The sequence below is a fragment of the Schistocerca cancellata genome, chromosome 9, assembly GCF_023864275.1.
Source record: "Schistocerca cancellata isolate TAMUIC-IGC-003103 chromosome 9, iqSchCanc2.1, whole genome shotgun sequence".
In the NCBI taxonomy this organism is placed as follows: Eukaryota; Metazoa; Arthropoda; class Insecta; order Orthoptera; family Acrididae; genus Schistocerca; species Schistocerca cancellata.
Genome location: NC_064634.1, coordinates 144,019,266 through 144,044,858, shown reverse-complemented (window position 1 = coordinate 144,044,858; position 25,593 = coordinate 144,019,266). Strand labels below are relative to the sequence as shown.

Below are 25,593 nucleotides of genomic sequence, written 5' to 3'. Positions count from 1 at the left end.
TTGTTAATAGGGTATGTCAGTACCACTAACGACAGTGGACACTCTGCAACGTTGGTAAGGAGTTATTACCTTAGGGCGTTCCATTTCTCGAGCAGCGTGGTTGGCAATTGCTGGATGCTCATTTGTGCCTGTGGCTGTGCGACAGAAGTCCCCTCACCACATCCCACATCAGTCTGATGGGATTTAAGTCAGGCGAACGGGCTGGACATACCCTTGTATGGCGAGAGGTTGGCACATGTAAGGCACCCAGGAACACTGTCGAACATCAGCTGTTTGGTGGTCCAGGTGTTTTGTTGCGGGGAGGCATAATTTTGCAGGGACTTCCTCGCCTCAAGAACTTCGAACACAGGACTCTCATGGGTCAACTTTATTGTGACACTGTACTCTTTCCCGTTGTAGGTCTTTACAGGGGTGCATTTGGATCTCACTTTATTTTAATGGATGACAATGGTCTTCCCCATCGAGCTCCGCCCTTGGAACGAGGGAATATCTGGTGTATGGACAGGCCTGTCTGTGACCCTACTTAAATCCCATAGGGCACGAGTGGATGCGGTAGAGAGACATACTACAGCATAATGACCATCTAGCACTTGCCAACCACAGTGGTGGAGGAATGTTACGCATTACCACAGTACGCCTTACCAACTTTGTGGACAGCATGTGGGCACGTTGCAGAGCATGCATCCCATTAAGAACGGTGTGCCACCATTTCTAATGTCCAGGGTGAGCTGTAGTAAAATTTGCTGTTTTTAAGAGCGCGCCGCAGTGCATACTGTAAAGCAGTCGCTTTCCGTTTCTGGCGGTGGCGCCGCTGTGACAATCGCAGCTATGGTGTCTCCCTCTGGTGGAAAAGGGGAAAAGTTGCCTGTTCACGTGCATTTAAGCGGTGCTATGAACTCCACAAGGGCGGCAGGTCTCGCCTGGCAGTTTTATTCTTCGTCGTGTGTGCTGCAAGTGGGTTTTCAGTGTGTTGTTCCATAGTGTTTTTGGCTCGGCTCTGAGCACTATGGGACTCAACATCTTAGGTCATAAGTCCCCTAGAACTTAGAACTACTTAAACCTAACTAACCTAAGGACATCACACACACCCATGCCCGAGGCAGGATTCGAACCTGCGACCGTAGCAGTCCCGCGGTTCCGGACTGCAGCGCCAGAACCGCTAGACCACCGCGGCCGGCCATAGTGTTTTTACTACTGTGGCCGACGTTTAACATGTGCATGTCCAGTCAGTGTCTTCTATGAGTTTCGAAGAATCGCCAACTGTGTTTTTTTTTTAACTTTCTGGTGACTTTTTTTTAACTGTCCTCCATGAACGTCTCCGTGTTAGTCTATATTTTTTACCTTCATTTTCTCCCATTATTCTGTTTTAAGTTCCCCTTTATCGCCTTATGTATGTACCATTTTATTCTTATTTTAATTTCATGTCACTCTGCTGAAGAGCGGCGGATTGTGCCGCTGACAGCCCTCCTCTGCCCATATGGGGCAGGGGAATGAAATCACAATAAAGGAAAAAAAAAACTCCACAAGGGGTCAGTCTGTCATTCTGAGTCTAGACAGTTGGTCAGCCGGCTCAGTGTCGGGCAGTCAGTGTCTGTCTGTCTGTCGGTCTGCCGTACATTCAGTTGGTTAGTCGGAGGCAGTTGGTCAGCCAGGGCAGTCTGTCAGTCTGGATGAGTCTGGTCAGTTGGTCAGCCAAGTTAGTCTGGATCTGTCTCTCGTTCGCATTGGTGAGGCGTTTAGTGTCTGTCGGTCGTCTGGGGTGCTAGTATGTGTTAGGCCGCCAGTCTGCTCGAGTTTGCTCAGGAAGTGGGCATTGGTGGTTGGATCGATCGGTTGGTCAGTCGCGCACTGGGACACAAGATGACTTGTCCGCCTGGAGCGTCAGCGCATGTGAGGTCGCCACGTGAGTCCAGTGGGCCACGCCGTATGGCGAGGGGTAGTGGCTTTGCGGCCGACATGAGAGCAGCAGGAGCCAACCTACGATATCGGCCTGCCCGGTGTGAGGTGCGACGCCGTGAGGCGGGAGATGGGCGCGCCTTCCTGCGTCCGTTGAAGTGGCTGGCAGCAGATGGTTCGGGAGAGCGTTTTGGAGATGCTGCACCAGGTCTTCACCAGAAATCGAAGTTATTAGAAGTTAAGTGAATTGCGATATGTTGTTTTAGTTATTTGTTAAATTCTACTTGTGTTCTTGGTCAGCCTCTCGTCCCCAGCTTCCTCGTTTATCTCTCCTCCGCATTTGTTAGGCAGTTAGTGTCGGTCTGTCTGTCTGTCGGTCTGCCGTATGTTAATAGCTGCCTCTGTCATGTTTGTCGGAATAGGTGTTGACGAATTTATTGCTTAAAGGCCGAATTCTTGAAATATGTTTCTATCTTGCTTACCATCTTGCGAGGTGGTATATATATAATGTAGAGAATGTTGTACATTTTATGTAAGTCTGCATTTTATGGGTTTTATTTAAATAGTTATTATAGGTTATAAGCTTGCCACCCACCGTAAGAGTCCTAAAAAAAAAAAGACAAATTGCACTTTCGGTGGCAAATAATTTGAGGGTTGTACCATTTCCATTCCTCTTACGGGGTGCATAGTACATGTTTGTGTGAATTGTTAAAAATTTTTTGTTTAAAGTAATCTGGTGTGTTGCAGATTGGCACCAGTGTAGTCTTTCAGAGGTTGTTGTGAGCGGTCATGATTACGGCCGTGTTAAGCTTCTCAGCCTGAAGGCTCCTACTGTTAATATTGTTCTTTGCCTCTAAATAAAACTGTAACTTGATATTTCGAGGGTGCTTTTCTGCTTATAATTTTAAATCTGTATAGAAAAGGCTTTTAGGAATAAAATTCACATTTGTTAAATTGTGACTTGGGATTTCGAATGTGCTTTTCTGCTTATAATTTTAAATCTGTTTTGAAAAGGCTTTTAGGAATAAATTCACGTTTGTTAACAGTAATTTTACATCAGTTACTCCCTGGCAACTACTTCCACGCTCACCTAGTGTAATTAAAGATGTCAATGTTCTTGATGAATCGCCAGGAAATAAAGTAAATTCTAAAATAAAAAAAAATTGAAAGTAAATTCACGGTTCACAGTGCACCATCATGAATTGCCGTGAGTTCAGTGTAATTATTGTCTCTTAATTGCAAGCGTAATTTCTTTATGCCTCATTGTGTATTGCTTCCAGGTACCTTTTGCACTACTCTGCAACAGTTCTATGTGTGATCCAAGTTTCTCGAGCTAAGTTACTTGGCAGTGACACATCATCTTAAGCGGATATTGTACGTGAAATTCGTTGGAATTTGACATTTTCTGTTTTATAGTGCATAATGTACTTTGGACTTTCCCGAACATTTTAGTGTATAATACATTAAAATCAGACAATTGTGAGACCTTCAAATAATATTTTGAATGTTGGCATGTGACTGTCAAATTTCGCGGCTACGCATATACCGTCACAGTTGAGCAGTCATACCTTGGGAACTACACAGTCTAGAAGGCTCTGAATTACTTTTGTGCCTACTGCTACGTCTCAGAAGTTGGCATTACGAATAAACAAATCAGTCTTTTGTTTCTGATACTAGTTTTCGTTGAAAGTAGTGTGATTATCGGCTATTTTTGTAGTAAGCTAACTTCTATTGCTTTTTATACTTAAATAAAATGACTAAGCGTAAAAGTAACTTCAAGAAACGCAAATTTGCGGTTAACAGATATGTGAGATCTGCATTTTCTTCTGAAGTACTTGAAAACACGTTTGCTAGCAGTGAAGCAAACCATGGTATGCTTTGTGACCACTTCCATCAAACACTTGGTGTAAATATAGGCAAGTTGAATTTTCTGGCACCGTGCATAAATTTACACATAAAAGTTCTCTTGCTTTGGCAGTAATGGAGGCAATCAAACTTATTTACAGAGATTTGGCAAATCCTGAGCTACTAAAGAAGTGTTTACATGGGAAGACCCAGAATGTGAATGAGTCCTTCAATAATATTGTGTGGTGCCGTGTGCCTAAAAATGTATTTGTTGGCCTTATGACTCTAAAGTTAGCAGTGTCTGATGCTGTAATAACTTTAATGGTGGGAACTATGAAAGAATTAAGGTTCTGGAGAAGTTAGGGGTAAGTTTTGGACAGAACAACGCTAAAGGACTGCAGGAACTGGATGAGCTTCGTGTACGTGAAGCAGAGTTAGCTGCTCAGCAAATGACTAAAGAAGCAAGAAAGAAAAGGAGGCGGCAAGCACTGGGCTGTTGTGACAGTGAAGAAGACATAGACTATAGGCCAGGGCAATTCTAGTGCATAAATGACGCAGAAATGAAAGTCTGTATAAGAATTTGTAATAACAAAATTTTTAAACCTCAATATCTCTGAACTCATTTTTCGCAATAAATGTCCCACTTTATATAAAAGTATTGATGGTAGAGACATGAAATTTTCACACCGTGCCAAGTGGAAGATTCAATACATATGGAACTAGAATAATTAAAATATCCAGAGTTATTTTGTTTTTATGTTCATTTACTTACAAAATTCTGTCAAAAATTCAGTGTTTGAAAAAAATAACATGCCCCACAACAAAATTTATGTAATAATTCAAGTTCAGTGTATCTAGAAAGATGGATTCAATAATTATAGAAAATAGTAAGTTGGTGTCTTAAAAATTTTCCACGATAATGGGCTACAAAATTCGATAATTTAACACTGGCGGCATAGGACATACAATGTCCCCTTAAGCTTTGCATATCAGAGAATTTGTTTCATCAAGAACAAAATATTAATTATTAAAACATTAGATATTTTTCTACATTCAAAATAAGAAGAAATGGCGGGTGTGGTGTGAGAGTATTGAAGGAAAGGTAGGATATGTCTGGCTGACAAGAGTCACAGAGCACGCCAAACGGACACTCAGTGTTGCCACCTGAATAGGCTACTCACGATGAGGATGATGTTGGGCACGACCACCTTGTCCAAGTCAGGGTTGCCAACGGAGAGCTCCGGCGCGAAATCGAAGCTGCGCTTCTCCTGGTAGCTCACCGTGTTGTCCGGGTGCAGTCGGACGTTGACCCGTTCCAGCTGCATCCTGCCAAACACAAGACACTCACTCGTCTGTGCCGACCAACACTATTTTATCGCATTATCGATAAACCAAGGTCTATTATATCTCCATACGTCATCTCTCACATCCTTTTACGAAACTTGAAAACTGTAAAACAATATAGTTTGCAAAGGCCTTGTAAAAATGATTAGACTTCCCGAGGGCGCTGCAGTCGTGGGATATTTTGAGCATTCGGCTGGACGTCATTACGGTGGTAAGAGTCTGTTAAGAAGATGTTTACAGTGATTTTTAACGACACAGACCGAATATTATGTGTTTATCCGTGCATATGTGTAGTATTTGTTAGTCGTAACTGTGCTGTGTATAAATTCTAGAGTAGGAGAAGCAAATGGTGAAGAGTTATACAATGTTTAATTGCACAAATAAATTCTGGAAGAAAACCAGTATTATCTTTCACAGGTACGTGAAATGTTTAGATGTTTAATATTGGGGACTTTCTGTCATAGCACTTAACATTTTCTGAAGGGATACATCACTCATTTAACGATCCTTTTTTTAGGGTTCCATACCTCAGTCGGTCACTTTGTATTTGTCTGTCTGTTCGTCTGTTAAGACTCCTTTTGCTAAGGCACGGGCACAGAGGTATCAAGTTGAAATTTATGTCAAATACTAAGGTTTATGGTTCCTTGGTGGTGTAAAAAACTTAAGCTTCTAAGTCAGTGCAGTCAAGAGATGTGGCCATTTATTTCACATTTTTTGATACTCGTTAACTCACTCATCAAAACCTATTCGCACTTGTCTGGCATTTTTTAATTGTAGCTGCTGTCTTTGAGAGTACTGTTGGAAATGAAGCGGAAAGTCCTTCACTTTCTGATGCTGTAAAATAGTTCAGAAGTTGGTGAGAACACCACACAGTTAGATAATGCAATGTATCAGACGGCGAGAAAATCATGTGATGCCAAATACATTTCACTTCAGAAATTTGGAGTACTAAACAACGAAATGCTAAAGTTGGCGCTCACGTGGTTTAAAAAATGGTTCAAATAGCTCTGAGCACTATGGGAATTAACGTCTGAGGTCATCAATCCCCTAGAACTTAGAACTACTTAAACCTTACTAACCTAAGGACATCACACACATCAATGCCCGAGGCAGGATTCGAACCTGCGACCGTAGCTGTCACGCGGTTCCAGACTGAAGCGCCTAGAACCGCACGGCCACACAGGCGGGCAGAGTTTCAACAGCTGCGCGTGGCAACGAGTACCAAAAACAGTGTTTGTTGGATGGACAGTACTCAAAATGGGTGTGATGGATGCTGTCATCTGTTTCAATGATGGTGTAATCAGTAGGACAAAAGTAATGGACAAATTAGGCATCCAGCCAGGAAGTAATATGATAGCTGCTCTGACTGCCATAGATCGTCAGCGACTAGCTGAAGCTGAAAGGGCTGTGGAAGCCGCCACTGAAGAGTCCAGAGTGAGGAAAAGGCTCCTGAAGAAGTCCACAGAGGATAAAGAAGCAGCTGGCCAGCAAGATTATGCTGCTGGAATGCTCTGAAAGAGGCAAACACTGAACATTCTTTTCTCATTTTCTCGAAACTACATTTTCAGAACATTAGGTCCATGTAACTTCACAGTGGTTTTATCCATGTTCACCAAATTTCTCTCAAGTGGATAATGGGATAGTATCTTAGTATTATGCCTAATACATCGCAGAAATGATCTATGTTTGTCATTGTGTATATAATTTTAGCGGCATTTTTTAGATAAAATAGTAATGTGGTATAACAAGGGTTTTTCTATTTCCTCAGATATACTCCAAACTACAAAACGAGAGGAATAAAGTGTTCCTATGAATGTTGACAGCACCCTGCGACAGTTTGAATGCTATTAGACTGATGATGGATCAGAAAATGGTACCAGAATGCGAACCTGTATTATAAACCATCTATTAGGCAAAATACTGTAATTCGTAAAATATAACAGCTATTTCAATAAATTTCCGTTTACAGCTTCAGTTAATATCATTCATTATTGGTAAAGAACCACAACTTCCTCCGCATTGTAGATCAAGAGTAATGTGCACTGAGAGCGAGGTATAAAAATGCAGCCCATTCACGTCCAGGTCCCCTTAAACGACCAGGAATTAATGAGGGCCAGTCAAATGACAACACAGATGAAAAAAAGTAAGTAAACTGCTAGTAATCCCACTGCGAGACAAGGTGACCAATGCCTTCATGGAAAAATGTTTTCGGGTTGCCTACGGAAGAATGATTATATCCATGTGTGCACCTGTTCGTCCAAAGCAAAAAGACAGCCACGAAAGTCTTTCTTCAGGGATGAAAAAATGTCGAAATCGCCTGGGGAGAAATCAAGGCTGTTCGGAGGCCGTGTAATGGCTTCCCGGCAAAAAACTGTGTAGCGTAGTCGAAAAAACTTTGGCAAGAAGTGGGCGAGCGTTATCCTGCAACAGACTGATCTGGTCCGTCAACATTCCAGGGTGTTTGGACCTGGCAAAGCGTCACATCCCGCTTTTCTTAAACTGTGGCGCCGTGTTCCACAAAGTCGGTGAGCAACGGTCCCTTGTAGCCAGAGGAAAAGATCATCATTACTTTCCCATTGTTTCGGCTAAGCTGCGGAAGTTTTTCTGAGAAGCCTTTACATATCCACCGTGCAGTTCTGGTCTGCCTCATGCAGTTTCCAAATTTTTAGAACCTTGAAGAAATCTGTGGCCGTCTATTTGCTTCGGATGAAGAGGTGCACACCTGGATACGATTATGGTTCCGCAGTCAAACGCAAATATTTTTCCATGAAGGCGCTGACCGTCTTGTGTGACAGGGGGGAGAAATGTGCTTAAGGTTATGGCGATTATTTTTTAAATAATAGACAGTTTACTAACTTTTTCCATTAGTCTCGCTTTAATTCGACTGCCTATCCACAGTAGACCGCACAGGTTCAATAATATTGAGATCTGCTGACTGTGGTGGCCAGGAAATAATTTATCCACGTGCTCACAAAACCGTCCTGGATGACACAGGCTGTGTGGACAGGGCCCTGTCGTCTTCGAACACTTCGACAGAGGAGCACAGACACTGTTGAGTTAGCTAGACCTGATCTGCCAAAAGGGTCATATAATCCTTCGCAGTAATGCGAGCTTCCAGAGAAGTCATGGGGCTCAAGGAACACCACGATATGTCTGCGCAGGCCACCACCGAACCCCTACCATGTTTCACTTTTGGGAAGTAAACTGGGTCAGAAGTTGGAAACTGTGTGCAACAAGACTCATTAGACCAAATTACTTTTAGCCGGCCGCGGTGGTCTCGCGGTTCTAGGCGCGCAGTCCGGAACCGCGCGACTGCTACGGTCGCAGGTTCGAATCCTGCCTCGGGCATGGATGTGTGTGATGTCCTTAGGTTAGTTAGGTTTAAGTAGTTCTAAGTTCTAGGGGACTGATGACCACAGCTGTTAAGTCCCATAGTGCTCAGAGCCATTTGAACCATTTTTGAACCAAATTACTTTCTCCTTTGCTCCACAGTCGAGGTTTTATGGGTTCGGCACCACGTTTTCCTGTTTCAGGCATTTCGGTCACTGATAAGTGGTTTTAGAATTCCAGGTCGCCCAACAATTCACAACTTACGGAGTTCCCTTCGTCTTGTTTTGGTGCTGACAGGGTTCGCGAGTGCGACGTTCAGTTCTGCAGTGATTTTTACAGCTGTCGCCCTCTTATTTTTCATGACAGTTCTCCTCAGTAACAGTCCGTCACGATCACTCAACACTCAACTTCGTCCGCATTTTGACTTACTGTGTGACGTTCTGGCGCTTTCCCTGCATGAGGTGCACACTATGTGATCAAAAGTATCCGGACACCCCAAAAACATAGTTTTTCGTATTAAGTGCGTTGTGCTGCCACCTACTGCCAGGTACTCCATATCAGTGACATCAGTAGTCATTAGACATGGTGATAGAGCAGAATGGGGCGCTGTGCGGAACTCACGGACTTCGAACGTGGTCAGGCGATTGGGTGTCACTTGTGTCATACGTCTGTACGCGAGATTTCCACACTCCTAAACCTCTCTTCGTCCACTGTTTCCGATAGGATAGTGAAGTGGAAACGTGAAGGGACACGTACAGCACAAAAGCGTACAGGCCGACCTCGTCTGTTGACTGACAGAGACTGCCGACAGTTGAAGAGGGTCGTAATGTGTAATATGCAGACATCTATCCAGACCATCACACAGGAATTCCCAACTGCATCAGGATCCACTGCAAGTACTATGAAAGTTAGGCGGGAGGTGAGAAAACTTGGATTTCATGGTCGACAGGCTGTTCGCAAGCTACACATCACACCGGTAAATGCCAAAAGACGCCTCGCTTGGTGTAAAGAGCTTTCACATTGGACGATTGAACAGTGGAAAAACGTTGTGTGGAGTGACGAATCACGGTACACAATGTGGGGTTCCGATACGTGGTGAGGGTATGGCGAATGCCAGGTGAACGTCATCTGCTAGTGTGTGTAGTGCCAACAGTAAAATTCGGAGGCGGTGGTGTTATGGTGTGGTCGTGTTTTTCATGGAGGGGGCTTGCGTCCCTTGTTGGTTTGGATGGCACTATCACAGCACAGGTCTAATGTGATATTTTAAGCACCTTCCTGCTTCCCATTGTAGAAGAGCAATTCGGGGATGGCGATTGTATCTTTCAAAACGATCGAACACCTATTTATAAGGCACAGCCTGTGGCGGAGTGGCTACACGACAATAATATCCCTGTATTGGACTGACCTGCACAGAGTCCTGACCTGAATCCTATAGAACACCTTTGGGATGTTTTGGAACGCCGACTTCGTGCCAGGCCTCACCGACCGACATTGATACTTCTCGTCAGTGCAGCACTGCGTGAAGAATGGGCTGCCATTCCCCAAGAAATCTTCCAGCACCTGATTGAACGTATGCCTGCGAGAGTGGAAGCTGTCATCAAGGCTAAGGGTGGGCCAACAACATATTGAATTCCAGCATTACCGATGCAGGACGCCACGAACTTGTCAAGTCACTTTCTGCCCGGTGCCCGGATACTTTTGATCACATAGTGTATTTACACACGCTACGTTACATTTACATCTATTTAGAGTCAACTGTCAAAATTTTCACTATATACTCAGCAACTACGGGTCTCTTTGCATTTCGTAACAAATTTCTACAGCTTTCACTTCGCTGTCCGCAACTGCCAACACTATCACCAGGTCATATGAACACGACTTGTACTACTGCAGTACCGTGAAGTACGCCAGTACCTTCGCTTTTCATCATGTCTACAATTAGATTAAAATAATGGTTCTTCGCTCGAACTGCGTATCTGTTGGCGTAATCCGTATGTACGTATTTTGTTTACAACGTGACCGTGCAGAACTGTATTACAAGTTTTACGGGAATCAACAGACACGGAATTAACTTCAGCTCTTTTATCTACTATTTTACTGTGTTTATCGTAACTAATGAGGAAGTATTGAATAGGATTGGGGAGAAGAGAAGTTTGTGGCACAACTTGACCAGAAGAAGGGATCGGTTGGTAGGACATGTTCTGAGGCATCAAGGGATCACCAATTTAGTATTGGAGGGCAGCGTGGAGGGTAAAAATCGTAGGGGGAGACCAAGAGATGAATACACTAAGCAGATTCAGAAGGATGTAGGTTGCAGTAGGTACTGGGAGATGAAGAAGCTTGCACAGGATAGAGTAGCATGGAGAGCTGCATCAAACCAGTCTCAGGACTGAAGACCACAACAACAACAACATCGTATTTTGAAATTCAAATTTTAGAAACGATATTAAACCTTTCCTAAAAGAACACCTCTTGAGTCTGAACTAGGATAGATGATAATTAGAACCGTTCGTCTGGTTGGTCTTCATCTCCTAACAAAAATGACAAATAATGCGAAATAAAGGCATTTAAAAAATGTGCGCTGTGGGAATAATGCGTTCTTAATGTCTTAACAAGAATGCTCATAAAGAAAATATTGATCGTCATAAATATATATCTGCGTCGACATGTAAGTTACATGATTACTCCGTACATCACAATTCACTGTCTGGCAGAGGGTTCAGGAACCAATTTCAGAATATGTCTCAAGCGTTCCACTTTTGAATAAAGCGTTGGAAAAATGAACGCATAACAGGTTTGTTAGTGTTGCCCTCTTCCACAGCAACTGTTGCAATGAATTGCTCTTAACTCTTCCGTCTTAGACTTACTATAATTAAAGAATAATTTACTAGACGCATTTAGCTTTTATTCATTGGTATTTTTGCGTCTTGTTTACATATTCCGCAAACCATCGCTTTTTCATTTTTTAGCATAAGTAAAAGTCGAAAAAAAAATTTTGTTTGCACATTCACTTTTGACAATTTTGCGCCCTTTTAAACTCAGTTCTTAGTTTCACTTCACTTTTGTAGAAATTCAGAAGAGAAACAGTATCGTAGTTCCACGTGTTCCGCACTCAGCACAGTGGCATACTAAAAGTAGTACATAAATTTTGTTGTTTGGGTAGCAAAATAACTGATGATGGCCAGGGTTGGAAACACTGGAGACAGGCAATAAGAAGAAAAACATAACTGAAAAAGACAACTTTGTTAGCATCTAGTATAAACTGAAGGTGTCTCTCAGATTTTCTCGGCATTGTTGATTAATGGTGAGCTTCTGGCTGTTCTGCCGAGCTATTGTTTCCATTTTCTGCACTGTAGGCCCAGCCATCGTCTTCAGGTGCTGCGAGTTTTGCTTTTCTGTGTACTCGCTGTGTGGACTCCAACCAGACTGTTGGTTGGTTGGTCGGAGAGCAGGCAGAGATTACACACAACAGTAAAACTCGCAGAACACCCAGGTGTGTTAGCAAGTCTTTTCTGAAGGTATACGTCTGGAGTATAGCCTTGTACGAAAGTGAAACGTGGCCGATTGGCAGTTCTGACGAAAAGAAGACAGAAGTTTTCGAAATGTTGTAATACAGAGGAATGTTGAAGATTGGATTGGTAGGTCGAACAACAAATAAGGAGGTACTGAATCGAATGAGGGAAGTAAGAAATTTATGGCACTTTTTGACTAAATGAAGGGGTCGGTTGATAGAACACAGTCTGAACCGTCAATTCATTAATGGAAAAAACATGAAAAAGTGTGAGGAATGGAGGGTAAAAATTGTAGAAGAAGATCAAAGTTTGAATTCAGTAAGCGGGTTCAAATAACTATAAGTTGTCGTAGTTATAAACAGATGAGGAGACTGGTTTGTTTTGAAAATCAGCCTTATGCAAACACAGTTAACTAATTAATTAATTTTTTATTTTTATATTTACTCAGACATGTTTCGACATCTACGTGTCATCTTCTGTGAATCAGTTTTTATTTCTGTAAAGTACAATACCAAATTTATAACAATTTAGCATATCATCTGCAGACTAGGTTGCAGATGACCTGCAAACTAGGTTGCAGATGACATGCTGAAAAAAAAGACGAAAAAGGGCACAAAAACCGATATTTAAGAATGCGCTTCATTTAGCGATGTAGTTATAAGGTGAGCGTCTAACAAAACAAAGCAAAATGCACATATTACAATTCTTAGGCCTAAAATAGATATATTATTACAAATTTTGTATTGTACTTTACAGAAATAAAAACTGAGCCACAGAAGGTGACACACAGGTGCCTTATGCAAACACAATTAATTTATTTTTATATTTACCCAGACATGTTGTAGTATGGTATTTGGCTCAACATATGTTAGTACTTTCATCTCGATATTGAGAAAACAAGGTGGCTGGAGCACGCTTGTCATTCGAGCAACGAAAATGTATTGTGAAGTGGTTTTTCAAGTTTGATAATGCCGTTGAAGTGCAACGTCAGTGGAGGCGGGAGTTTTAAACAGAACCGCCAACCAACCTAACAATTAAACGCATCATTGACCAGTTGGAATTGCATGGGACAACTTGTGATATTCATAGAGGAAGATCAGGAAGATAACGTACAGCTAAAGTCCTGCTTCGTCGGCTCTCGTGTTGGAAACGTTTATTATTTCTCCAGAGAAGTCTGCTACGCAATGTGTACTTGAAGTGGGGGTTAGCAGTACAAGCGTACGAAGACTTCTGAAAGCTGCGAGCGATTAATGACGATCCTGATCGCCGAATGCAATTTTGCGAATGGTATCAGCAAATGGTATCTGATGGCGAACAATTTGTGTCGAAGGTAGTGTGGAGTGACGAGGCACAATTTAAACTTAATGGAACCATGAATCGGCATAACAGTGTGTACTGGCCACCGGAAAATCCACATTTTTATGTGGATAAAGCGGTCGCTCTACCAGGGGTTCATGTATGGTGTGAACTATCATCTAGGTGCTTAGTAAAACCCTGTTTCCTTGATGCTACTGTCACTGGAGAAGTGTACCTGGAAATGTTACGCACATAAATTTTGCCAGGTATACCTGCACTTTATGGAGCTGATTAAGAGATCTTGTACCAACAGGGCAGGGCGCCACCACACTACCACCATCCTTTCCTGGATGAAAATTTTCTGGGGCATTGGATTAGACGAAGCGGGCGCATAAAGTTCCCTCCACGGTCACCAGATGTAACACCTATGGAGTTTTACTTGTGGTGAACTGTGCAAGATAGCGACTATCGACGTAGGCCACGCACGCTGGAGGAATCTCGCCAGAAGATAACAGCGAGCTGTGCAGCGATCTCCACTGTAACATTGACTGACGTAGTTGCTGCGACCGCTCGTCGGTCTGTTATGTGTAAGGCCGCCAACGGTGAACATTTTGAACATTTAAAGTAACCACGTGCTAAACTGGAGGTTGTACAACATGTGTGGCCAATTATTAAATGTAAAATAAACACACAAGTAATACTTTCCGTTCCTTAAAGTGGTGTATATTTTTCTGGCGGACTCTGTAGGCCAAGAAATAAGGTTTCACAGTACAAGTAAAGTACAGGGCTATTACAAATGATTGAAGCGATTTCATAAATTCACTGTAGCTCCATTCATTGACATATGGTCACGACACACTACAGATAGGTAGAAAAACTCATAAAGATTTGTTCGGCTGAAGCCGCACTTCAGGTTTCTGCCGCCAGAGCGCTCGAGAGCGCAGTGAGACAAAATGGCGACAGGAGCCGAGAAAGTGTATGTCGTGCTTGAAATGCAACGACACTTCAGGACGAAGTTCAACAAAGATCCACCAACTGCTAACTGACGAAGTTCAACAAAGATCCACCAACTGCTAACTCCATTCGGCGATGGTATGCGTAGTTTAAAGCTTCTGGATGCCTCTGTAAGGGGAAATCAACGGATCGGCCTGCAGTGAGCGAAGAAACGGTTGAACGCGTGCGGGCAAGTTTCACGCGTAGCCCGCGGAAGTCGACGAATACAGCAAGCAGGGAGCTAAACGTACCACAGCCGACGGTTTGGAAAATCTTACGGAATAGGCTAAAGCAGAAGCCTTACCGTTTACAATTGCTACAAGCCCTGACACCCGATGACAAAGTCAAACGCTTTGAATTTTCGGCGCGGTTGCAACAGCTCATGGAAGAGGATGCGTTCAGTGCGAAACTTGTTTTCAGTGATGAAGCAGCATTTTTTCTTAATGGTGAAGTGAACAGACACAATGTGCGAATCTGGGCAGTAGAGAATCCTCACGCATTCGTGCAGCAAATTCGCATTTCACCAAAAGTTAACGTGTTTTGTGCAATCTCACGGTTTAAAGTTTACGGCCCTTTTTTCTTCTGCGAAAAAAACGTTACAGGACACGTGTATCTGGACATGTTGAAGACCGACAGCGCCGACTTCATCTTTCAACAGGATGGTGTTCCACCGCACTTCCATCATGATGTTCGGCATTTCTTAAACAGGAGATTGGAAAACCGATGGATCGGTCGTGGTGGAGATCATGATCAGCAATTCATGTTATGGCCTCCATGCTCTCCCGACTTAACCCCATGCGATTTCTTTCTGTGAGGTTATGTGAAAGATTCAGTGTTTAAACCTCCTCTACCAAGAAACGTGCCAGAACTGCGAGCTCGCATCAACAATGCTTTCGAACTCATTGATGGGGACATGCTGCGCCGAGTGTGGGAGGAACTTGATTATCGGCTTGATGTCTGCCGAATCACTAAAGGGGCACATATCGAACATTTGTGAATGCCTAAAAAAACTTTTTGAGTTTTTGTATGTGTGTGCAAAGCATTGTGAAAATATCTCAAATAATAAAGTTATTGTAGAGCTGTGAAATCTCTTCAATCATTTGTAATAACCCTGTAAGAAATACGAAAATTGTTAATTTGTAATTATATCATATAAAAATATAATTTTGCCATTTCTCGGCCGTTTGTCTTTCTGTCTGTTTGTCTCTTAAGACCCTTTTTCTCATTAACGAATAGAAGTATCAAGTTAAAATGTGTGTCAAATACTAACGTCAACGGTCCCTTGGCGGTGTAAAACATTCAAGCTTCTAAGTCAATTCAGTCAAAATATTCAGAAAAGTGTTAAATATTTTGATTCTAGCAAACTCGCTCACCGAAAGATAACAGACGAACTGTGGATACACATGTCAAGCCTGCTCATCTAGCGGTAAAGTGCATGCCTGGAAACTGCGAGGTCGGGTGATCGAATTTCATTCGGATTACGGATTTTTCAGTCTTTGTTTCCACGTAGCCGTCGCCTCTCATCTTTTTGAGGAGTCACCAAAAACAAACACGTGGTTCGGATTCCCTGTATCTTTCCTTTTCCCGGTTGGGTAATTGGGGGTAGGTTACGGTCACGCAAGTCGTCGAAGTGACATTCAATAGAAAGACTTGCAGCCGGCGATTGGGACAGACGAAATTATTATTACTATTATTTTTATTATTATTGTACACGTCCGAGTCCTACTCGCACTTGTCCGGTTCTTTTTAGACTCTCTATTTGCTATGAGTGTCACACCTTGTCAGTGACAGTTGTTGCTATCAGTGAATGAAGATTCATCTCAACCAGTTTCCGAGTGAACATTGCATGCAATGAACAAGTGCAGTCTGGTACCTCGCAAAAGAGAATTGATTACACTAAGATAGGACTGTTGATATTTTTAAATATATCGGGAATCTGATATATCGATATTTAAAAAAGTATCATTATTGGTTCTCTTTATATCGAAGAAGGGCGAAAAATCGGTGGAAAAAATATTGACGTTCCGGCCCATAAAAATGTCAGCTGTAAATTGTAAATATACGGACGGTTTTAGAGTCGTATATTTAAGTACTGATTTAGATATTCTGTACGCCAACAAGCTAGCAGCCGCATCGTCTTCCTTAGAGCGCGTTCACGCTTGGTGATAACCACTTTGCCAACAATGGTAATTGCATGTAAGTGGCACAGTAAAAGGTGTCCGACGGGTCCGTCATTCGGTTTCGTCACATAGCGGATTTGTCAGGAACGCTTCATGTCGACTTTCCTGTGTTTTCTTCTTTTTTTTCATTTCTGCCGATGCCAGCGATCTTGCAGCTGTAGTGACAAAATTTTCGCGGTGAAATTAAACGTTGCAGTTTCTGTTGTTAGCGCTTAGTGCCCACTACGTCAGTATTTGCCCTCACACGTCTCGGCACACCGCAAAGATTGGTCTCGTCATTTAGATTTTTGTTCATCATTTTCAGCAACTGTTTTTGAAGAATGCCGGTGTGAACAAATAGCACACTAGTTGCGTTAAAAATTGGTTTTTAATGCAACTGGTGTGCTATTTCTTTACATCGGAAATCTTTTTATTCTATTCACACCGACTCCCGACAATGCTATCGGACTACTTGTTTGTGCTACTTATACGTGACGAAAGCTCAAAAGCTAGTAAGACTCCTTCATAAAGTAAAATTACGTTCTACTACAATTAGAAAAGAACAATTCAAATACTTACCGAAAATTGTGAAAAATGTATTATAAAATAAAAATATGGCACTCGATATTGCTATTTCGATATTGATGTATCAGTGGGAAGAATGTCACCGATATATGTCGATATTTTTGGGAAAGAATATGGATATATCTATATTTTATCAAGATACCTGCATCGAAACCAAAGGCTGCAAGTCTTCAACGTGATAAACAACGGGGAAACTGACCAGCAGCTGGCTGCAGGCGTGTGGCCCCACGCGTGACAATTTTGCCTCTTCAAATGATTTAAGGATTCAAGTGCAACAACGTCCCTATAAGGTCTCTAACCTCAGTGTGGGGAGGGTGTAGTTCTGGCTGTGGATAGTTCTGTCATATTTTGGTGGTGCTTTTTTGTTTCATGACGAGCAGCTGCTCTTTCTGCTACTTTGTTATGAGTATGCTATTGACGCTCCTGTGCTGCAAGATGACGACGTTTGTGTTTACAAGGCTGCATGCATACGTTCCTGACTGATGAATTCACAGGCTTCGTAATGCACCTCGACTGTTATGGAGGGATGAAGATTTTTTTGTCCGTTGTGGTTGTGTAGTTGTAGTTCTCGGAATCCCTCAGAGTTTTGTCTCTTACACATCTTCATACGTTTTCTACAGCGCACGCGCAAGCGTGACGATACCTCATGCACTTTATTCTCGCACTCGGACACGAGTATGGACTTCAGTTCGCCGGCGAAAGAAACTGCAGCGTTGGAGTCGCTGTGATGAAATTCTCTTCCTTGATAAGGAGGCGCACGAAAGTCGCTTACGTAGGTCAGCCAACATCTGGAAGCGTGTCATCGCTGCGTCAACGTGAATACCACCAGGCAGCCATCGTGACGCAAAACACAGAGACTGTCCTCTTGGCGCTGACGTCGTTACTCAGCTGACCGCGTGTCACAACTCGATGGCGCCATCCATGCTTTAACCAGTGATAAGTGGAAGCTTCAACCTCTGCCTCTGTGAAATAATTTATTCCCCACACTACTGGTTGCGGAAGGATGTAGTTCGGTCACAATGACTTGGTGTGATCTCTCAGGTTTAATCGACGTCACTGATGAACGTCGTGCTTTCGGGTGTACAGCCAATTTGTTGATTCCACGACGATCGACCACATCTTGTTATTATTATCCGTACCGGTTTGTTGGACTCCAAGGAGTCTATGAACTGTTGTTAGTGCCGCGGCGCTGTTACACTACTGGCCATTAAAATTGCTACACCACGAAGAAATGCAGATGATAAACGGTTATTCATTGGACAAATATATTATACTAGAACTGACATGTGATTACATTTTCACGTAATTTGGGTGCATAGATCCTGAGAATTCAGTACCCAGAACAACCGCCTCTGACCGCAATAACGGCCTCGATACGCCTGGGCATTGAGTCAAACAGAGCTTGGATGGGGTGTACAGGTACAGCTGCCCATGCACCTTCAACACGATACCACAGTTCGTCAAGAGTAGTGACTGGCGTATTGTGACGAGCCAGTTGCTCGGCCACCATTGACCAGACGTTTTCAATTGGTGAGAGATCTTGAAAGTGTGCTGGCCAGGGCAGCAGTCGAACATTTTCTGTATCCAGAAAAGCCCTTACAGGACCTGCAACATGCAGTCGTGCATTATCCTGCTCAAATGTAGGGTTTCGCAGCGATCTCATGAAGGTTAGAGCCACGGGTCGTAACACATCTGAAATGTAATGTCCACTGTTCAAAGTGCCGTCAATGCGAACAAGAGGTGACCGAGACGTGTAACCAATGTCACCCCATACCATCACGCCGGGTGATACGCCAGTATGGCGATGACGTATACACGCTTCCAATGTGCGCTGACCGCGATGTCGCCAAACACGGATACAAAAATCTTGATGCTGTAAGCAAAACCTGGATTCATCCGAAAAAAAGTTTTGCCATTCGTGCACCCAGGTTTGTCTTTGAGTACACCATCGCAGGCGCTCCTGTCTGTGATGCAGCGTCAAGGGTAACTGCAGCCATGGTCTCCGAGATGATAATCCATGCTGTTGCAAACGTCGTCGAACTGTTCGTGCAGTTGGTTGCTCACTCTTCTGTCTCTCATTTGTTAAAAATTATTCAAACCTCTATAAAACTTTTTATACTTTCTAACCTTTATTATTTTACCACATATTACTTTATTACTGACAATCTGTTTTTAGAATGTTTACTCTGTCTCCCTTTAAGACTGTGTAGTGCAAATTCTAATCCGTTTAATATTCTGATATTACGGCTTGTAACATTGTATTTTAAATTCCCTCTACTTTATGACTAATGGTATATACACGATTTATGTTTCTATATTTGTTTCATAAACATTTTTATATACTTATGTGCAAGTGATATTCTATAATAACATAGCCTGTCTCATAAGTTTTAGCCACTCTTCAGTTTTTCCTTTTCCTTTACATTTTACTAAGAAACAAAAGTTAATATAAACTGTTATTATAATGTTGTGCATATATTTTAGTGGGCAATAATGCATATCACCTGCTTCAGTGTTAGTCACAGGTACCTGTTAATTCCGTACCTTACACTATCATTGTTTTATTCTTAGTCTTCTAGTACTATTTGTTATACTTTAACTATATTCTTGTTTATAAGACTGGCATGTAAAATAAAACACAGCAGTGCCGTTTAATACTGGCACGTGTAAAATTTGCAATATATATATAGGAGCGTCATAGGCAGTATTTTTATGCACAAGTACTGTGCCCTCTCGATTACTTTCTTCCTCAGTTTTCATTTCCAAGAACTAATTATTATCTCTCGAATAATCTATACAAATGGATGTCTCTTGTTACACCTTGCACTTGTATCTGTGCAGCATTTACTGCAACACGTCAGTCAACGGTTTGCAGTCTCCTTAATGGAAAGCGCCCTAGCAGAGCGTCTATCATTTCCATAACAACATGCTGCTGTTCATGGTACGTCGTCTGACGTGACAGTGTTTGCCTATCGATATTACAACACCTTCGCTGGAGAGTTGCCTGCTGCCACATCTTTGGAATGGCGTCAATACTTACCATGGTAACTAGTAGCTTCTAAATGGTCCTCCGACAGGCTCAGAGAAGGCAACCCATGGACTGTCGAAACGATTTTTATTTATCTCATATTTTTAATATTTTTACATATTTTATCTGACAATAGCTGTTGAACCAGCTAAGTTCCATGTTTTTTATTTTTCATTCTTGTCATTGTTCTTTAATTACGAAATTTTACGTTGTTATTTGACTTTTAACTCATTGGTTAGCGATGACATCATTCTGTAAAAACTGGGCGGAGCCTCCAGTATATAAGTAAGACTTGCACTGCTCTATCTAGCAGTGATTTACCACCAGAAGGAGGCTCCTGCTCATACAGCATTTTGATAATTCATCGTTTTATAAATTTGTAGTTTTATATAATTTTCTTTAATGTATGTACCCCTCTGATCAGACTTTGTATTTGACAGATTTTAATAGTAACTATTAGTAATATTAGTAATTACATTGATCACTGTCTGCCCCCACGAGCCGGCCGGAGTGGCCGTGCGGTTCTAGGCGCTACAGTCTGGAGCCGAGCGATCGCTCTGGCCGCAGGTTCGAATCCTGCCTCGGGCATGGATGTGTGTGATGTCCTTAGGTTAGTTAGGTTTAATTAGATCTAAGTTCTTAAGTCGCATAGTGCTCAGAGCCATTTTGCTCCCACGATGTATCCAAGAGTTATTCACACTCCTGTTCATTATCCCTGTTTCATCTCTATGCTTACCTGGCTAACAGTCCTCTTCTTTCTGCCGCCCCAATGATCTAAATCCCATTATATGTAGCTTTAACCTATCCGCTTTTTTTAATTCTCTCACTTTCCTGTGTAATTGAGGGTATAAAAATACACTCTCCTTTCCGTAGAACACCAGGTTTTCCTAATTCCATTATCCTTGTCTTACTTGTTCATTTTATGAACTCTTTTCAAGACCTATCCACTCCGCTTACCTGCTTCTCCGACAGATTTACCATGTCATCCGCAAAGCTTAAAGTTCTTATTTCTTCTCCATGAACTTTAATTGTCTTTCCAGACTTCACCTCGGTTTCTTTTACTGTATGCTATACAATGATGTGACGAAAATTATGGGACAGCGATATGCACACACTCTTATATGGATGACGGTAGTATCGTGCACGCAGGGTGCAAAAGAGCAATGCGTTGGCGGACCTGTCATTTGTACTCAGGTGATTCATGTGAAAAGGTTTCCGACACGATTACGGCCGTACGACAGGAATTAACATGCTCTGAACGCGGAACGGTAGTCGGAGCTAGACGTATGAAACTTTTCAATTCGGAAATCGTTAGGGAATTCAGTATTCCTCGATTCACAGTGTCAAGAGTGTGTCGAGAGTACCACATTCCAGGTACTACCTCTCACCACGGACAACGTCTTCGACTTTCACTTAATGACCGAGAGCAGCGCCGTTTGAATAGAGTTCAAAATGGATCAAATGGCTCTGAGCACTATGGGACTTAACATATGAGGTCATCAGTCCCCTAGAACTTAGAACTACTTAAATCTAGGCGCTTCAGTCCGGAACTGCGCTACTGCTACGGTCGCAGGTTCGAATCCTGCCTCGGGCATGGATGTGTGTGATGTCCTTACATTAGTTAGGTTTAAGTAGTTCTAAGTCTAGGGGACTGATGACCTCAGATGTTAAGTCCCATAGTGCTCAGAGCCATTTGAACTTAAAACTAACTAACCTAAGGACATCACACACATCCATGCCCGAGGCAGGATTTGAACCTGCGACCGTAGAAGTCGCGCGATTCCGGACTGAAGCGCCTAGAACCGCTCGGCCACGGCGGCAGGCTTGCATAGAGTCGTCATTGCTGCTGAAGTTTGTGTAGTCAACATTTGGTCAAATGATCGCAGAAATGAATGTGGGACGTACGACCAACGTACCCGTTGGTACAGTGCGGCGAAATTTGGTGTTAACGGGCTGTGGCAGCAGACGACCGACGCGAGTGCCATTGCGAACAGCACGACATCGCCTGCGGCACCTCTCCTGGACTTTTGACGACTGGAAAACTGTGACCTGGTCAGTTGAGTCCCGATTCTAGTTAGTAAGAGCTGATGGTAGGCTTCGAGTGTGGTAGAGACCTCACAAAGCCATGGACCTAATTTGTCAAGAAGGCACTGTGGAAGCTGGTGCAAGCTGGTGTGTTACAATGTGGGCTATGTTTACATGTCTAGCTGAACTGATCATTGACTGGAGATGGTTATCTTCGGCTATGTGCACACTATTTGCGGCCATTCATGGACTTCATGTTCCCAAACAACAATGGGATTTTTATCTATGATAGTGTGCCATGTCACCGGACCTCACTTGTTCGTGGTTGTTTTGAAGAAAACACTGGACAATTCGGGCGAAAGCTTTGTCCATCCGGATCGCTCATTATGAACCCCATCGAACATTTATGCAACGTATTCTGGAAGTCAGTTAATGCACAAAAAACTCACCGAGAACATTTTCGCGGTTATGGACGGATATAGAGGCAGCGTGCCTCAATAATTCTGCAAGAGACTTCCAACGATTCGCTGAGTCCATGTCACGTCCTGTTGAGACACTACCCCGGGTAAAAGGAGGTCCGACACGACATTTGTAGGTATCCCATAACTTCTGACACCTCATAGTACACTACTGGCGAAATTTAATCGACAGGAAGAAGATGCTGTGGTATGCTAATGATTAGCTTTACAGAGCATTCACACACGGTTGGCGCCGGTGGCGACACCTACAATGTGCTGACATGAGGAAAGTCTCAAACCGATTTCCCATACACAAACAGCAGCTGACCGGCGTTGCCTAGTGAAACGTTGTTGTGATGCCTCGTGTAAGGAGGAGAAATGCGTACCATCACGTTTCCGACTTTGATAAAGGTCGGATTGTAGTCTATCGCGATGGCGGTTTATCGTATCGCGACATTGCTGCTCGCGTTGGTCGTGATCTAATGACTGTTAGCAGAATATGGAATCGGTGGGTTCAGCAGGGTAATACGGAACGCCGTGCTGGATCCCAACGGCCTCGTATCACTAGCAGTCGAGATGACAGGCATCTTATCCGCATGGCTGTAACGGATCGTGCAGCCACGTCTCGATCCCTGAGTCAACAGATGGGGACGTTTGCAAGACAACAACCATCTGGACGAGCAGCAGCATGGACTATCGGCTCGGAGACCATGGCTGCGGTTACACTTGATGCTGCATCACAGGCAGGAGCGCCTGCGATGGTGTACTCAACGACGAACCTGGGTGCACGAATGGCAAAACGTCATTTTTTCGGATGACTCCAAGTTCTGTTTGCAGCATCATGATGGTCGCACCCGTGTTTGGCGACATCGCGGTGAACGCACGTTGTAAGCGAGTATTAGTCATCGCCATACTGGCGTATCACCCGGCGTGATGGTATGGGGTGCCATTGGTTACACGTCTCGGTCACCTCTTGTTCGCATTGACGGAACTTTGAACGGTGGATGTTACATTTCAGATGTGTTACGACCAGTGGCTCTACCCTTCATTCGATCCCTGCGAAACCCTACATTTCAGCAGGATAATCCACTACCGCATGTTGCAGGTCCTGTACGGGCCTTTCTGGATACAGAAAATGTTCGACTGCTGCCCTGGCCAGCACATTACCCAGATTTCTCACCAATTGAAAACGTCTGGTCAATGGTGGCCGAGCAACTGGCTCGTCTCAATACGCCAGTCACTACTCTTGATGAACTGTGGTATCGTGTTGAAGTTGCATGGGCTGCTGTATCTGTACACGCCATCCGAGTTCTGTTGACTCAATGCCCAGGCGTATCAAGGCCGTTATTACGGCCAGAGGTGGTTGTTCTGTGTACTTATTTCTCAGGATCTATGCACCCAAATTGCGTGAAAATGTAATGACATGTCAGTTCTAGTATAATATATTTGTCCAATGAATACCCGTTTATCATCTACATTTCTTCTTGGTGTAGCAATTTTAATGGCCAGTAGTGTATTTACAGACTGAATAGTAAGGATGGTAGCTACAACCTTGTCTCAATCCTTAATCAGTTATGACTTTCCTTTCAAGTCCTTTGAGACATGTGACTGCTGTCTGTTTTCTTTACGAGATGTAAACAGGCTTTCGCTCCTTGTATTTCATTCCAGATAACTTCTGAATTTCAGTGGGATATTCCGTTGAACACACATATTCAAACTTGGAGTTTTTTGAGTGGTATAGAAATCTGATATCCCTGGAACGTACTGGCAAGTCTTTTTCATTTATTGAATAGTTGTTCAAGCAGTAAGTAATCTTTCGTGAGAACTAGTGGACGACCTCTCCAAAAAATTTTCGGTTTTCCGGTGAGATTTTCAGATAACCGTAAAAGCTCCAAGAGATATAGCTCGACGTCTATAGCTCAGTTTTACCAACTTAATGTGACCAGAATGAATTTTACACTCCACAGTGGAGTGGTGAATGAAGGCTATGTGTTAGACCGTGACTTGAACATGGGAACTTGCCTTTCACGGGTGAAGTTCAGAGCAATTATTTTTGTTAGTTTTATAACCACGATACTTCCAGGGCCGGCTGATGTGAAGCAGAACTATGCCTCAGGTGGGGATTGAACTCACAACCGTTTTTACTTTCTCCTTCCATGACTTGCCTTCTTCGCCTGGCTTCACTGCCTTTAAATTTCAGTTCTCCATTAGAAAATGCGATTTGCCCAGAATGAATATCATCCCTCTTTTCCTGTAGATAGTTGCCATTTGCTAAAAGAAGCGGCTACTAAATTCACTAAAGTCTTCTGAAGGCGGACTGTTGTACCTTGGTATATTTTTTAGACTTTCGTTTCTAGCCAGCTCTGTAATAGAAATTTAATATATTTTGCTATTCCATTTTTAAAAGATGGCATTCATCTTTTATGTTCCACAGTCTTTTTCTAAAATTACAAAAATTATTTTGGAAAAACTAAGGTTTTTCCAAACGTGAAAACATTTTCCAAGGTGCAACGTGGACATGTTCTTAGTACCAATATTAGATCGAAATTTAATAGCTTTGGAACCCACAAAATCTCGTCAATATGTATTTCTCTGTCTGTTACATTATTACTCTACTACACACCAATAATCAGTAAGTGAAAGCAAATTTAATGTAAGTATTGTTAGAAACAATTTAGTAGTTAAACGCATCTTGAAATAGAAGCTGTTGAAAACTAACACAAATTACTGCCTTCAAGACAGGTAAAATTGTTAAGACGTTAAACAAACTCAGCTCCTCTGCAAGTATCACACATTCCATAGCAGAAGATCTTCTTCTGTTTCAAGCCACAAGATGATACACGGCCGATCAAATATGGTTTAACTGTCCACATGTTACATAAATAATTATAAAAAATATATAGCATTTTACTTACCGTAAAATTGTGTGCCTGAAGAATTAACTACATATTTCAAATAACTTTCATATATCATACGGTACTTACATGAGGAGAACGCGAAATATTTACTGATGCTACGCAAAACAGAACCGTATGTCTAACAACAACAACAAAACTGTAGAAATTGGCGGGAACTGTATACGGCAGTCTCTGCTGCGTATTCCTTCTTGCGATTCTAAAACC

At 42.7% G+C, this 25,593-nt stretch overlaps 1 protein-coding gene across 1 annotated transcript in view; it reads right to left on the bottom strand.

The window, feature by feature from the left end:
- LOC126101443 (lysosome membrane protein 2-like) overlaps positions 1-25,593 on the bottom strand; it is a 225,405-nt gene that overhangs the window by 60,942 nt on the left and 138,870 nt on the right. Inside the window, exon 4 of the mRNA XM_049912098.1 lies at positions 4,923-5,067. Within this exon, the coding sequence (XP_049768055.1) occupies positions 4,923-5,067 (145 nt within the window). The remainder of the gene's footprint in view (positions 1-4,922; positions 5,068-25,593) is intronic.